General features: G+C 40.6%; 1 protein-coding gene across 1 annotated transcript in view; it reads right to left on the reverse strand.

Moving 5' to 3' along the window:
- Window positions 1-17,664, reverse strand: part of plcb3 (phospholipase C, beta 3 (phosphatidylinositol-specific)) — a 51,291-nt gene that overhangs the window by 26,988 nt on the left and 6,639 nt on the right. The window contains exon 2 of the mRNA XM_042400959.1: window positions 9,899-9,985. Within this exon, the coding sequence (XP_042256893.1) occupies window positions 9,899-9,985 (87 nt within the window). The remainder of the gene's footprint in view (window positions 1-9,898; window positions 9,986-17,664) is intronic.

Here is a 17,664-nt window from a genome sequence, read left to right on the forward strand (position 1 = left end):
CATTCACATTTTAGCCACTTAGCCAAAACTCTGATCTGTAATCGGAGAAATATTAGAATCTCTAAAGAAGAAGAAGAGATGATGGATAGACTGAGAACAATAAAACATCAAAGAGAAATGAAGTCCATCTGAACGCAAAGGGAGGGAGGAAAAACATCATTTATGAGACGGAAAAGCAAAAACAAATTGGAGCATCAAGAGAACGCACACACACATAAATAAAGCAGTCATACCAAATGTCTCGAAGCGCTTATAAATAAAGGCTGGAATGGACCAAACACACTAGCACGCATGAAAACTCACACATAACAAAAATAGTTGCAGCGATCATAAATCTTTCACAAAACACAAACACACATAGATCAGCGGGAGTGAACTTCCAACACAAACCCACATGTGCAGCCGCCCGCAGCACACTAACACACACACACAGAAACACACACGGAAAGACAAAACATGAAACGTAACACAAGAAGGCAGTGGAGTTGTTTAAAGGAATGGTTCAACATTTTGGGAGTATGTTTATTCGCTTTCTTTCCTACAGTGAGGTGAGAAAATTGATAACTCTGAATGTCTGAACCTTAAATATGAAGCTGGAGCTAGCATAAATACTGGAAGCGTCACCTGCTAATTGCCTCACGGTTCCTCAATTGTCGTTCTTACACTTCAGTATTTGTGCGGATTAAATAAACAAGATATAACCTGGTAAATAGTGAGCTTTAGCAGTGCTGGTATGCAGATTTATTTACCTTTGGACAGAACCAGGCTAGCTGTGCTCCCCTGCCCCGCCTCCAGTCTTTGTGCTAAGCTAAGCTAACGGTCTCTTTTACAGACATGAATAGTGGTCTCATTCTTTTAACCCAACTCTCAGTAACAACGCCAATAAACATATGTCTTTTTTATATTTATATATATATATATGAATGTCAAACTACACCTTGAAATGATAGCTCCTGTTTATTTGGGGGTAAAATAGAAAGTGAGTTCACCCGAAACTGTGCGCACAAGTGCAGCAAGTACTGCTGGTGAATGTTGAAGCACAGAGTCAGTCTGTAAACAGTGATGGACGTTTTCAGCAGACAGTTTGGGTGATAATTTTACCATCCGCCTTCACTTTCTCTTTCTAATAAGTCAGGCTAAGTGAGGGGTTTGTTTAACATCTGTGTGATTGTTTGACTGCTCATGTTTCATGCCCGGTCAGACTGTGTCGTGTTCCCTCGATTTCAGCAGTTAACGTGACTACAATGTTGCTATTGCGATTGAAATGATGGCCAAAACTACGAAAATAAGACCCAAGTTGTAATAAACTGGACTTATCCTTTAAAGTTGCATGGATTTTCAGGCCTGCCACTGATACACACAAAGGGCAGTTTCATTAGCTAAGCAGAGAGAACAACAGAGCACTATGTAGTGTACACACACACACCCACATATAGAAACACACACATTTTGGAGGAAGCATCTGCGTAGGACAATGGATTTGATACCGAGTAGTGTCTCAGTTCTTCATACGGTGAAGAACTCAATTTCTAAGCTGTGTATGTGTTTTTACAGTGGTGCAGTGTAAGTGTGTGTGTGTGTGTCTGTGTCTGTGTGTGTGTGCAAGAGAGTGAGAGAGCGAGAGAGAAAATGAAGAGCGCTCTGCCATGTGCACTAACAGATAATGTCAACAGAAAATAAAACGTGACCAAGTGAAGTAGAGAAACCAAAAGAAAGTAGAGAGAGAGAGGAAGCTGTCACATTATCGACTGACACACTCAACTTCCCCTGTAATCCACTCACTGGCTGCGTGCACAAAAATGACCTACAGTGCATATATGTGTGTGTGTGTGTGTGTGTGTGTTATGTAAACCCCTTTTTCTGTTATGTTAATTTATTGTGGATGTTTGACTTAAGCCAGAGAGGTAATCTCTATTAGATCTATACTTATACTTGCCAACAATTGTGCCTTGATTAATTCAGCTCATTTTTACTCACTACACACACACACACACACACACACACACACACACACACACACACACACACACACACACACACACACACACACACACACACACACACACACACACACACACACACACACACACTCCAGTATTACCAGTTCAGTTGTGTATGGTTCTAGTGTGTCAAAGGAGGGCGGTGAAGTCATTCGAATTGATAATTACAAAGCAATGACAAAACATTTAGTCACATGTCAGAAAATGAGTCTATGAAGTTAGATCGAGTGAATTGTTTAATGCAGTTTATCAAACAGATAGACAGATATACATGTCTAGCTTATCAAAAGTGTGAATTTGCTGTTTTTCTGTTGTATATCATTGTGAATTGAATATCTTTAGATTTGTTGTACAAAATAAGCAAGTTGAAGACGTCAGCTGACATTTTCTACATTAAAAAGGAATAGTTTGTAATTTTGCAAGATACTAAATTGCTTTCTTGCCCAGAATTAGAATTAGATGAGAAGATTAATACCACTCTTATGTCTGCGCAGTGAGTGATGAGCTAGAGCCAGAAGAATCTTAGCCTAGCTTAGCATAAACTACTGGAACTACTTCTTGGCTGATTGCACTGATTTCCTGGAGTCAGGAGTCAAGGTAGCCATTTCCTCGTTTCCATATGAAAGTATTATCATTCTCCTACAATCTCATCCAACTCTCTGCAAACAAGTGTATGAGCGAGTCCATTTCTGTTTCTTGAGACAGTTAATCAAAAAAATAAATTACACATGTTCATCAATAATGAAAATCAAACAATAATCCTATTTGCAAACCCCAACCCACACACACACACACACACAAACAAATGACACCCACTTCTTCTCATATTGACTTAATACGGTTCAAGTCACTTCCACACCTCCAGCAACTCCAGTGACACACAGGATCTGTGACACTGGAGCAGCTCCCTCAGGTGTTTGTTAAAATCCCATCACAGGTAACAACTGATACACTAAAGCAGTGTTTGTTTGTGGTTTGTGTGTGTGTGTCCCGCCCCTCAATCTGGTCAAAGTATATGAAATCAATATCCATCCGTTAGAGGTTAAATTGGTGTTCTGTGGGGACTCAGTTGCTTCCCTGAGGGCAAATGTCTGAAAGCTCAGGTGCTATTGACATGACCTGTACACCTTGGAGGGAGGGAGGGAGAGAGGGATGTGAGCAAGGACAGAAGGACAGAGAGGGGAATTCAGAGAAAAGGGGAAATGTGGAGGAGGAGGAGGAGGAACAGGAGGAGGAGGAAGGAGGGGGGGAGAAGGAAGAGGGGCAACAAATTCCCCAGAACCCCTCATCTCCCCGTCTGAGCAACTTCCTGCCCACTTTCCCACGCCAAGAGAGAGAGTGAGGGAGATTAGAAGTGTTGTTGCAAGAAATTAAGGAGCAATAACTCTGAGGAGAGGGGACTATGTGAGAAAATGCTTTGATGAGATGAAGAAGAAGAAGATGAGAGCAGAGAAGTGAGACGGAAGGAAAAAAAAACAGAGATGGAGAGAAAATGAAGATAGCAATGTGGATGACAAAGGGCAAAAAAAGATGGAGAGCAGAGAAGGAGGAAATGTCATCCTTCAGTTTATATTAGAGGAACTACTTTTGCCTCATGTGTCTGACGGCTACCAGCTGCCCTTGACACAGAGTGAGACTTGGGGAAGGAAAGGGTGGAGAGAAAAGACAAATTGAAGGTGGATTAGCAATGTAGAAACAGGATAACAGCCAAACGGCTAAAGTGCAAAAGAGAGGATAGCCAAAAGTAAAACAAAGCGGCGGGGAGGATTAGCTGCAGAGCCAGGTGCATTTCAGATCATCCTGCTGTGGCAGGTGAGGCCGCGCTCCGCCCGGATCGGCTAAACAGCGCTACATCAAAATAGTTCCTGTTCGTTTATTGGAAACTACATTTTAGCTGACAAATCATGTGTGCTGGCAAAAGCGGTGTGGAAAATTTTTTGCAGAAATGTTTCTGAACAGGGAAACAAGGTGCCATGAATAATATCTGGCCTGGTTAACACTGTTTGGCTGGAGACCAGGCTTTACACTGTGTCTTGTTCTTTAAAACACATCACGCTTTTATGTCCTGTCTCTCTTCGCTGTAACACAGATATTTACTGTCCAATGAAGGCAGTGTTAGATGAAAGTTTTATTGACAAGAATAAATGGGAAACCACCGATCCAGAGCAAAGAAAATAGCATCATAATCTGCAACATAGGACCAGTATGAGTATTTAAACTTGAATTGCTTTGACATGTATCCTGCACAAGGTAGCTTGGGAAGATCTTTTTTAAAAAGGGCATTGTATGAATCTGAACTTTCTAGTTTTGAACTTTAATACATATTTTAAATTAGTCTTTCTTTCTGGGAGTTGCTCTTGACACATGACGGTTGAAGCAGAGAGCAGTAATGAGCTTTTCCTCTCGGCAGGTACGGCCACATGTGGCTCAAAACAGGCTAATAGACTATCCTGTGTTAAGTGAAAATCCTGAATAAATGAGTGGAGAAACATTACAAATGCAGACGTTTCCATAAAAGGTGCTGCATGGTACAACATTTAACAGTTAACATCCTCTCATGCTCTGTGACATGTATAACTGATGATTGATATTGATCAGTTTTGGCTAAAGGCAGTGATAGGAAAAGAAGCTCCCATCCACAGAGCACAGGGAGTCACTGAACGGTTTTGAGGAGTATGGAAATGATGTGAATAATCATATCTCAATCAAACTGAACGCCCATGGGAGATTGGGACCCACATGTACGACAGTGCTCACCAAATCATTTGGAAGAATTGCTATTCATCCCTCCAGTAGAGCTCCAGACACTTAGTTTAATATCTTTATCTGCCAAGACACACTGAAGTGATTCTGGAGGCTTGTGGTGAACCAAAACCTTTCAGTTGTTTTCTCCTTTAATTTGTCAGCCATCTGTATCTGTTATCTATCAGATTCACAACCACTGCTAACCTGAAAGGTGGTTTTTTAAAATGGCAAAAAAGAGGAGTTTCTATAGATGTTTTGAGGACTCTTGGAAGGTGAATCTAAGATAACAACAGCTGCCTAACCCTCCAAACCTATAGGAGTAATCCTTTAATAAACTTTTTTGATCAATGTGATTGATTGCCAGCTGTAGTTTAAGACCCATCTCAGCCCTTTCAAAGCCTCCTCTATCTGAATCAGCCTTGCTTTTACTTTACTTCCAACAATCTGCTCATCTGCTAGATACCTAAAACCTCTCATTTAAATATAAGGAGGAGTTGGAGAGGAGAGTTTGGCCAGAGGGACAGAAAAAAAAAGACACACACAGCGGGTTTAGCTGGAGGGTGCAAGCACACTGTATGTTGTAACAGATGTGTGGATCTGGGATGTGCGTGTGGGTCTTGTGTAACCCTCAGCCACTGGCATCCACTTTGCATTTCGCCTCAGCAGGCCTCAACCCAACAAAAAGTACTGAGGTTGTAGTATTAGTTTTCCTAACTGGATACCATCGGTCCTTAGAGGTCATTGAGGGGGTTACAGCAGTTCCCAGCAGGTTTTTATTGCTTAGATTTTCGTAAATGAACACAACAAGAGAACTGTATGTTAATGTGATAAACAGTTTCCTGTAGGAAACATCTCTACCAAAAGGGTTTCTATGGTCTAAATCATGTCAGTTCTGGGCGGCTGCTGGACATAAACAGTTTTAAAGTTTGGTAACTGGTGAAATATGCACTGTTTAATTAAAGCTACAGCTTGGAACAAACCTGCCTTCTAACAGCATAAATTAGCAATGTGGGAGTAAATCTCTCCAAGGTGCTAAATCAGACTGTATCAACCATGTTACACCAACACTCAGCCTAGAGGTTATGTTAGTGAGTCCTGCTGTCATTACTTTTAAATATTTTTGCTAAATTCATCCCTTGTGTACACTGCTCGATTTACACAAGCAGAACACCCAGGCGATAATACTGTAATAAATCACACGAGTGTAACTGCAAAAATGTGTTTTTTATCTCAAGGTGCAAATATTGGACAGATTTAAAGAGTCGGGGAAAGGAAAGGAAGAAAGAAAGAAGGACAGTGAGTGAGTGAAAAGGAAAGAAAAACAGTGCCGATTGGTGCATGTGGGGCGTGTCTCCCTCCTTTCACTGCCAAGCCACTGTGTGCATGTGTGTGTGTGTCTGTCAGCGACAGTTGGTTGTTATCGCCACTGACTCAAGCTTTATGGGAAATTCTGGGCTCTCCTCACAAACACACACACACACACACGCACGCACGCACACACACATCAGTGTTGTATGCGAAACCTTGTAACATTACATAAAGATGTAGAGAGAAAGATAACTGAGAAAAATGGGAGGAAAGGATGGAGACAGGAGGGAGAGAGAAGGAGATGTTGAAGATTATTCTGGAGGGATGGAGAGAAAAAAAAAAAGACATACCAGCTGACTGTCAGAGCAGGAAGAATATTGTTCTCAAGAGAGGAAGAGTGAATAATGTCTGAAAGAAAAGGTGTTGGGAAAGAGACAAATGAAAATATACCGGTAGAGATACTTAAAAAGTTAGGCCTAACAGGAAGGTGACACGAAACAGATGGAGGTTGGTGAAGAGAAAGAAAATGGACGGATGATGGGATATAGGGATAAGCAAAGATGAATAACTGAGGAAAAGGTGAAAGGACAGATAATCAGATGGATATACAAAAGGATGTAGGAGGGGAATGAGATAAACCAGATTTCAGAGTGGAAGGATGCTGGATGGAACAAGGAAAAAAGGCTGAAACCTGCTTAAACGGATATCAAGTATAACATTTACGAGTTTTTCCATTACGAACCTGCCTTTTGACAGGAGCTGGATCAACCAATCAGCTCGCTTGCCGCTCAGGTGTCGCACACGTCGTTGAGATATGGGAAACGTGCGGCTCAAATCACCTGTCTGAGCCTCTACAATCTAGGATTACCGATGATTTTCTTAGTTTCCTCTTTAACTTTATTCAGATGCTGGAGAAAAGAGAGTGTATGTATCACAACCACAGAGATTGAGAGATTGCCTCATCTTAAATAAAATGCTGTGTCAGTGCTGAGTCCTTTTCACCTTCCTCTTTATCTCCTAGGTCGAGCATCGCAAAAGTTCTTGTGACACATCTGAGTTGCAGACTTGTTGTTGTCCTTGCATGTCTTTGCAGAGATACTAAAAATAACTTTCAGTCCTACTCACTGATCGTCGGCACCCTGAATTTCCCAAAGCATACACGTATAGGTCTTGATCTCAATTGAATGGAAAAGAGGAAGCCGAAACCTCGTTTGACATCTTAAGTAATAAGCAGAGCAGAGCGGCGAAAATAAAAACTACACTGGAGATCAAATATTTTGGGTACCGCTATTCAGAGAAATGGGTTCCATCCAGAATACCCTTGTCATCTGTGTAAAAACGTATTAACTGTTCTCATTAATAATAGCTGGATATCTGTGTTGCCGTGTCCTCTTTCTTTTCAGCTCTGGTTCGAAATCTCCCGGGGAGCCATAAAGCTGAATTAAAGCTGCACTTTGGGAAAGCTGGAATCACAGACTTTGCTGCATATCTAGACATTCAGGTGTGCTTATTCTCTCATCGGATCGGTGTAGAGAAGCTTCAGGAGATCAGAGCGAGGTTTGAGGTGAAGCCAAAAGGCAGGTTTTTCCACTTCTACTGTAATGTAAACCTGCGTCATTGTCGAAACTTGATACACAGAAAAATTGAAGAAATGAACATCACAGCACTGGTCAGACGCTTTGAATGACAAGTTTCCTCTGGGAAGTACAGTTCAAAAACACCACGGTAGTCACTGACATGCTTTATTAACAAAAAAACTTGAAAGTGCTGATATGCAACTTTATGGACATCAACAAAAATAAACTCCCATTATCAGTTCATGCCAATCTCTGACTCTGTCTACAGCGTATGTCTAAATAATACCCACACTTGTCTGTAATTGGCCTTAGTTGTCTGGATGTTTTGAGTCATTCCATTTTCTGCGGTCAAGGCCGACTGTGAGCTGCGTTTTGGCTCCTGAAGTATAATAGTGGCCGTAGTCCAGCTCAGTCACGCCAACATTAACAAAGATGAAAAGCAGTAAGTAAGTAAGTAATGAAAGAAGAAACAAACATTGCGGCGCACAAGGCAAATGAGGTGGCACTGACGCTGTGTTTTTTTCTATCATTTCCAGGGAAGCAGACGGAAGTCGTCTTTGTAGTTTCAAGATATAATCTGACACGGCAGTATGAAAATCAATGATTTGCATGGCCGCATCCCAGTAAGCAAACATATCACAGTCACTTTAAGAGATGTGTCACTTAGATTTCTGTAATCACGCTCACAAGGGGTTCACAAGGGGCTGATGTGCCTCTGCAGTTCGGTCCCTCTTTCTCTCTCTCTCTCTCTCTCCGTTTCCTGTTCTCTTTCCTTTTGTGACTCTACGGCAAACTTGAGTGATGTTACCAATTAAGCAACCTCTTGTTTCAAGTTGCGTGTCTTTCTAAAACCATGTGCAGCCGGTGTGTAGAGAGGCTTCGTTGTCATGATGAAAAGATTTAATGACTGACGCTCTGACTCTTTGCTAAACAGTGTCACAGTTGTACCTCAGGCGACAAATGGCCTATTATCTCAATACCTCACACACACACACACACACACACACACACACACACACACACACGCATGCACAGGCAAGACACAGGAATTAAAGTGAGTATTTAAAGCCTCTGTCTGTTATGTGAATGCATGAACACATGCTGACACACGTGCAGACAGACAGAATGATATGTACTCTGGCCCACTTAGACAGACAACACCGCTCACACACACACACACACTCCAAAACATGGAGACACGACGCAGTGATAATATTGGCTATCAGCGGGTCATTCCATACATGCCATTTGGATAAATGGACAGCCAGAAATAAAGCGAGAGACGGTGTGTGAGAGAGAGAGTGAAGGAGAAAAACATACAGAGAGAGAGAGAGAGAGAGAGAGAGATTGAGGTGGGGGAGGTGGGGAGTTAATTGAGCTGCCCTGAAATGCCATTTGATCCGAGAGGCCTCACAAAATGATCACACAGATATATATAAATAAAGTAGATGGACAGACAAATGGAAGGATAAAAGGAAGATAACTATAGATAAAAACGGTAGAGAGGAGATGGGAGGATGAAAAAAAAAAAGAGAAGAGAGGCTGCTTTGTATATGGGATTTGTTTATGGAAATTTTTACAACTTCCTGATTAATATAATGATAATTTGATATTAAAATGAATGTTAATATGAAACACCTTTAATACATCCGCACTGCAGGACCACAAACCAAACAAATTCTAAAAAACGCCACATCCTGCTGACTCACTGCTTATTGCTTCTGGCTAATCATGTCAGCTAAATGCCTAAAATGTAAAATCCAATACTACCGAACTAATGGATTACGCACAGCCACCAAAGAAAGGGAGAAGAGAGGATGGTTGTTTGGAACGACAGATGTATAAATGATAGTGAATGAGTTGGTGGACTAAAAGGATGAAAACCACAGAGACATCAAGAAGGAACAGGAGGCAAAGACGAGCAGGACAAACCCATTTTGGCTGAACTAATGGACCGGATTAAAACCACAACAAGAGACAAAGAGATAGAAGAAGAGAAGAGGAGGAGACAACGGTTGAGAAAGAGAGATGGAAGTAGAGGGGGCGTGGCTATGTGGTAGACTTAAAGTAACAAATAGCAAGAGTTATATCCATGTTGGCACTTATGTTACATTAAAATCTATTGTGGTCTGCTTTAGAGTGGCCCATTTGTGTTTGATCATGTCTGTGTTTGTGTGTTATTTGTGAGATGGGTGACAAATTGGCCTACTTTGAGATTAACCTGTGTGTGTGTATGTGTGTGTGTGTGTGTGTGTGTGTGTGTCTCACCAGGTTAGACCCTCCAGTCCAGTAGAGGAAGAATCCATCTGGGTCAACTTTCAGTGTTACCAGGGTTGGGGGCCCGCTGTTAGGCTCCTAGATAACAACAGAAACACAGCTATTAGGAAGACGGACACACTAAACAATATTTATCTATCTATCTATCTATCTATCTATCTATCACACACACCACACACACGCACAGTTGCACGAAGAGAGATAAAGTGAGCATAAATTCTATAACCAGCAGCTGCTGAGGCCACTGAGCGCTTAAAGGAAAATTCCAGTTTATGCAAAAAAAAAAAAAAAAGGGCTTCTTTCTGCAGTTATGGCCATCATTTCTCTAAGTTATAATCACAATAATTGCAGAAATGGGAGAGGATGAAACAAGAAACAGACGACAGATGTCAGACGACCAGGCGGGTTTAAGTCAGATTATTTAAACCACTTTATTTGAAGGTAAAAGTGAAAGCGAGCACATCTGAAGTTCAGTAATAATTCTTCTGTGATGGATGTTTACAACACGGTTTGGGTTCATTCAAGTTCGGCTTAAAACCTCACGCTCATGTTCCTTGACCAGTCTGACCACAACGGTAAGAACAATGTAGGGCTGTTGATTTTCAGTCAAATTCATTCAAATAGACATTCAGTTAGTAATAATCTATTGAAGTTGTATAAACACAACAGGCCATGTAGTGTGCTCCGGTGGAAGGTGTTCCTAAAAGCAGTCAGTCCGTCTGGCCGGTTGTAAAACCTGTTTAAATTAGGCTATTGTTGTCTTCGCTAATGCAAAATGATGTAAACGAGGGAGGCGTGCTCAAAAGATAATCATGACACCAGATCATCTGAGAAGTAATGTGAGATAGTATTTAGGATTTGACACCACAAATGGAGAAGTTGTGCAAAAAAGTGTTTGCAGACTGTAAAATGCAGCTGCCTTCCTCTTACATTAGTTATAGTTGTCACTGGAACAGATTCAACGCTAATGAACAGAACAGCTATTCGACATTGCAGTTTAAGATTAGGCTACATGGGTTGCTTTAACATTAATTCAAATCCATTACATGTGTCTTCCAATTTGTTCAATCTATTTTTTTGAAAAATCAACAGCCCTAGTTTAATATTATTACTACAGATAGGAATATCACCAAACCTATGAAAACAAGACCCTGCTTGAATTGCTGGAATTTTCCTTTAAGCACTGAAGCTCTACCATACTGCCTCTGAAAACTACAGATTATGATCTAAATGAGTTGTGGGCTCGTTTCTACTTGGTCACCTTTGCCACCAATAAATTTAATTTGGTCTCCGTGTCACGTTCAGCAGCAGGTGCATCCCAACAGACATATTCAGTTTCCAAGCTGCCCTTAAAGAAAGAACTTCTGGTGTAAACAAGTGTTGTAGAAGTTTCACTCTTCACAGAAGTCTCATGGCGATATAGAAGGTCCGTTTGATATGAAATAAGCTGTTAATGACATGTTTTACAGTGTCTTGCCATTATGAGACTGTAGACAGACAGACAAGGATAATGTGTTTGTGCACACGTGTCATGCAACGGTTGTTTTGATGCTGCAAACCACATGGTTTGGCCAGCATGAAGATCTTGTTCATGTGCAGCTATAATGATGGCACAGGAGCCAGCACCAACATGTCATTAGCATCATCATTATGGGGTCATATGCAAGATACCATGATGGCAAACACACACATAACTACTGTAATTACAGCGGTAAGCGGTCATACTCATGGTCCAACAGACAAACAGACATCCTGGGAAACAACGAGGATGATCCAGAGTGTTTATTATTATAGTGACCGATGACTCATGTACATATGTCATCAATATCAGCATCATCATCACCGTCAGATGGGAAAAGAGAGAAAGATCTGCCTGGCAACCAACAGAAAACTTTCCCACTCACATACTATCAGAGGAAGTAGGTTTACAGAAACACGGCACACAAACAACTAACCGGTGACCACATACAGAAGGTATTTTCTAATGTGGGGTGGAGCAAATTTTAACACAGCTGATACATAAATGGTCAAAAGGTTCTTGTTTAGCGCATACAGTAAATATGCATGGACTAAGCAGTCAAATGTTGAACATATGAACAATAATTCAAGAGTGAAGGCTTCAAATTCAGCATAACAAACACAATCCCAGCATAAAATAATGGATGCTAATACATTTCACAGTGACCTCAATGAACTGGAACAGTGAAGCAAAGACAAACATATTAGCCAGTGTTACATTATTAATGTACAGAATTCCATAAAGGACTATCTTACTCATGTGCACTCATAATACTCATGCTTGCCATAAATGGATTTTGTTACCTTTGGACTGAACCAGGCTAGCAGTTTCCTGTATATTAAGTCTTTATTCTAAACTAATGATGCAGCTTCTCATATAAACAAAGACAGACTAGACAAAAGTAGTCTTCTTAGTTTTTACTTTTGCCCCATTCCCTGGTAAGTGTATCATACATTCTCATTGCATTTTTGATAGAACATACCTTGAGTTTAGGCTCCAAGGTCGGCTAACAAAGAAAGGGTTAGTAGGAGAAGTTAGGTGTTTGGATTAGGAGAAGGACAGAGAGTGGAAAAGAAAGAGGGTTTGAGAAAGATGGATAGGAGTGGGGTTAGAAGAAAGGGTGAGGGTTGAAAAAGAAAAAAAAACGCACAAGGAGAAGAAGAAAAGTGCATGAAATCAAAGTCTTGTGTCCAACCACATCATGAGACCTTGATAAGCAACAGTAAATTTAGTCTTTTTTTAAATGGACATCCTTAGCTTCGACTTAGGTGTTTATGAGACTAGTTTGATACTATTAAGCACTAGCCAGCGGTGAAGTGAGCAGGGTTTGTTGCCCTGCTTTCATGTAAAAACCCAGTGAAAGAATGACAGCTTAACTTTGACTTTAACTTCAAGTGTGCAGCCAACTCTGCACTATAAATTACTGAACTTGTGACCTTTGTTTACTCTTGGTACCACTGGAAAACTGTACAACTCCAATTTCACGGAGTGATTACCATCTTAAGGCTGTGACCTGATGTCAGATGCTCTTTTTCAGCGGGTGATTTGATGCCGCAAATGTCACAGCTGAACGTTTCTTAAAATTGCAGTGCAGCCTGAGCTTGTCAATCTGAAGACATAATGGTTAATGTCTGTTTATCTTCTGTCAGCGAGGTTGGATTTTCTGAGACAATAGAACGTGAATACAATACAAACTGCAGACGTTCAGTTTGGGAGGGTGTTTCCACTGCAAAAAAACAGGATATTTCTTACTGTATGTACTAAAAACACAACCACACTCCAACCTCACTGGCAGAGACATCTGTCCCTTCTATTGCATATATATAATATTTGCAAATCAAAACGCCTGGCCTGGGTGATGGAGGCAAATAAGCCTATTGTTTAAAATTCCAGGTACGCTATCCTGTAATCAACACACACAAAAAAGTGGTCCACATCATGCATACTCGTCTGACAACTTTAACCTCAAACAATTTGATGACAGCTTGCTGTGAACAACCTCACATTACATTTTGACAGCTGTTTGCTTGCTAAGAAACATTATAATCTGATCTTTACAATGTTGGATAAATACATTATGGAAAGCACTGCTATTTTACAGCAAACAGTTCTTTCTTGTTAAGACGACCCAAGTATATGGTGCCAACACACACACTCATACAACCTAAACAAACCTAAGTATCACAGGTCTGCTCTGCAGAGTGAGCACAACTGGAGATTCAAACAGGAAAACATAAAGCCTCTGTTAACTATGGCTGCAACTAATGATTATTTTCATTACTGATTTCATTCCTCGATTAATCAATTAGTTGTTTGATCTACAAAATGTCAGAAAATGGTCAAAAATGTCAATCAAAGCCCAAGATGAGGTTCTTTTTGTCCCAACCAGAACTAACCAACAGTCCATAACCCAAAGAATATTTAGTTGACTATCAAATAAGACTAAATGAACTAGAAAATATTCACATTTGAGGAGCTGCAATTGACATTTTTTCTTAAAATATGACTCAAAATGATTATTCGATTATAAAAATAGTGTATATAATAGCTGATTCATTTTTTGTCAATCGACTAATTGCAGCTCCTCTGTTAACTGTGTGATAATAAATATGTTTTCGTCCTGTGTTTGACCAATTCATACCAGAGAGTTGGTTATGAGTAGTCGCCACTCACACAGAACATGCTTCTTCTAGTGAGACATGCAAAATCCAAAGAAACGATACTTCAGCGTACTTTCAAATAACATATTAGGGAGACATTTCTAATAAATTGTACACAGAATAGCAGGAAAAAGAGAAGTGCTACAATGCTTAAGTTTATCCTGAAAAAGGGCTTGTTTTTCTCAACCCACAGGCTTTATCCAAGTAACTCATTTAAATGTTCTGTGTTAGTCTGTATAGTAATGCTACAGTTGGAGCAGAAACTTGTCTTCACCCTTTCATATAAGCCAAGCAGCACACTCTTCTGTCCATGTAAGGTCAGAAATCAGGGTCTTTTTCAGCAATATTAAGAAAGAAAACCAAAACACTATCATCGCTTTGTCTCTACTGTAGGTTTTTCAGTTTACATCGGAACCTGGGTGAGAGAGAGGACACGTAAGAGCAACTGCTAGCTCTGGTCTGCAGTACATTCCTCTCAAAATGCCTACCAGTGCAAACCTGGTCCATTGCGGGCTGTAAACCAGCTCCAGTTAGCACCAGTTAGTATAGATTTTTGCCAGTTTTGGCACCACAGATTCAAAGTAGGGCTTGTTATTACCCTGAAGTACAGTCTAGTGCATTGAGTTTTATATAAATGCCATTCACAGTAGTACCATTTCCAACCATGAGGGATCAAAAGGCCTCTCTTAATTTCTCAGTATCCCAACTACATGCTTGATTTCTGTCTACCCACTATATGTCACCTGGGTATAATCCAGCGTCAATACACACTTTTTTGCCGTAAATGGGGAATTCCATTGGGACCAGACACACAAACATACAGTACGCTCACATACCTTTACTCAGAGGAACGTGACCTATAGGCTCATGTGACCCGCAATATAACAACATTTCCTATTTATCTTTCAAGCAAACACAGGCAGGAGAATGAACACAGACACCACTGTGGTCAGATATATTTGCATGTTTTGCCAGTTGAGTTTTACATACTTGACAGTTGCTTTCTAGGAACGTCTTTCAGCGTGACACACACATCTCTATGTTACACTCCTCTCTGTCCTTCTCTCTTGCTTCCTCCATGATTCACTCACTCTTCCAGTCCGTCCACATGTATTCATAGTCATTTTGTGATCATCAGTGAATGGTTTTAGTCTTTCATCAAGCAAAAATGTTCAACATTTGCTTGTTCATGCTTCTCAAATGTCAGGATTTGCTGCTTTTCTCTGGTTTATATCACTGTAAATTGAATATATTTGGATTTTGGACTGTTGGTCAGTAAAAAAAAAATCATTCATGAATCATTCATCCATCAGCTTCATTCACTTTTTAATGTTCAAGGTCATTGTAGCTGCTCACTGTAAACATCTTTCATAACACAGAAGGTCACTTCAGTTTCCAGCTGTAATTAAGCACAACATTTTAGAAATCTAACCAGGAAATCATTAGTGCATACCCTCCACACACACACACACACACACACACACACACACCTTGTTTACCATAAACATGCGCCCCGTGGTGTGTTTTCTGTGTGTGAGTGGGTGTATAATTGGATATAATCGCCCCACTCCCTAATTAACCGCCATATGTAGAAACCTTCTGAAGACTTGCCAGGCTTTCTTTTCATTCTTTCATGTCTCTCTTTTGCTCTGTGTGTCAATCACCCCTTCAGCTCACTCTCTCTCCAACACTTAAATTCCTTTTTTTTTTTTTTACTCCTTAATTGACTGAGGTCTCTTTCTCCAGACCCCCTCCAGATGCCATGACCCTCTGACAAACACGTTCATTACCTGACCATAATGTCACATGGATGGACCACCCTCTGAAGAGACACCAGCTAATGAGCACCTCTTGAAAAATCACAATCTATTAAAGGCTCACACAGGCAGCTAGTCTGCCACTTTTCCCTACATACCGTCCTCACCACGAATTAACGAGAGCAACCATTAGTGAGAAACTGATAAAAGTGGCCGCTCCGAGTGCACCTTTGCTCTGCCATGCTGTGTGAGAAAGAAGGCTAGTGTGCACTTAGTGGGAGTGTGTTTGAGCTGCAGCTTTGGCAACATGGTAAAAGTTGATGACAGTAGGTAACCTTTGGACTCCAGCAAGAGAGGACAGGAAAGAGGGAGGAGTAAGGCCGGAGAGAGACAATAAGCTGGAGAAGACGATACAGGAAAAAAGAAATTAGCAGGTCAATAAAAATCATATTTTGTATGGAGGTCATTTAATTAATATTTATCCGAATCATCCATTTATCCAATTACATGCTTAAGGTGTAAACATATTGAGTATTTGATGCCACTCTGGGATTAGTTTTAATGTCTAGACCCTGAGTAGTCTCTATCTGTTCTATTCTTGTCCTGTTCTCAAGTGTGGCACCACCTTATTTCCCCACTGGAGTCATTTAACTTTCATCTGATCTAACACTCTACTAAGGAAATGGGCAGCTAACCCTGCCAGTAGTAATACAATGGTCTGCCTAGTGAACAATACTCTTGTGTATACAGGTTTTATTAAGCTGAATATGGTAGCAAGTTTCAGATTTCCACCCATTTTTTGACACAGTTAACTCAATCGCTGGTGTGGTGTGACAGTCTTTCTCAGATGGAAGGTATTCGTAACGTTGCAGGTTGTGCGCACGAAAATTGACAGAGATAGTGAATGATGAAAAAAAAAGAGATCTTGAGGGAGAAGTCCTGTTTACTCTCTCACCTCCGCAGTCTCACAGCCATCACTGTGCGAAGTGGGCATGCTTGTCGGTTTGAGAAAGTCACAAAAAGATTGTCGGACGCCGATACCGTCATCGGAAATGTGTGGGGTGAGGAGTTGATCTTAGAGTCTAATCTTTTTGACCAAAAATATCCTGCAATTATAGCACTCTCGCCAATTAGTCACTGCAACACACTGATTTTTGATCATCTATGAGCATCTGTCACAATACCCTTCAACTACAAAGGCCTGGAAACCGTGTTTTCAATAGAAGTAATACGACTATTATAGTATTTGCATGATGACGTCTTATCACTCCAGAAGATGTTCTTGTTTAATCTCAGTCTAATAAGCTGTAGGCAGTCAGAGAAAGAAATTAACTAGAACAATAAATAGATCTGTGAGAAAAGAAAAAAAGCAGGTCGGTGTGTGGTGACAAACAAAACCTTTATCAGCTCTACTGAGTCCCTGTAATGCTTTTTAGTGTTATATAGATCATATATAAGACCTTTAAAGGGTAGGAATGGACGACCTTTAACCCCAGCAGCATTAGTACACTAGACCGGACACAGATCGAAAAAGAAAGGGAAGAAGACGAGAAAGGAGAATGAAACAGAGAAGAAACAAAAGCAAAAAAAAAAAAAAGACAGGAAGCAGACAGAGACATAAAAAGGAGGAAGAGAAAGTGATGGAAAGTTGACAAGGAATGAATGGGGAAGAGATCATATAAACAATACAGCGAGGTTGCACGCATCGTAAATGAATGCGAGTAAAAATTATAGACAGAGTGAAAGAGGGGGGGGGGGAGCAGAGATGGAGCAGTCCAGATGTCAGTCCCACACTTCACATGTGGCTGTGGTTGACCTTCC

Source organism: Thunnus maccoyii, chromosome 22 (genome assembly GCF_910596095.1).
Source record: "Thunnus maccoyii chromosome 22, fThuMac1.1, whole genome shotgun sequence".
Taxonomy (NCBI): Eukaryota; Metazoa; Chordata; class Actinopteri; order Scombriformes; family Scombridae; genus Thunnus; species Thunnus maccoyii.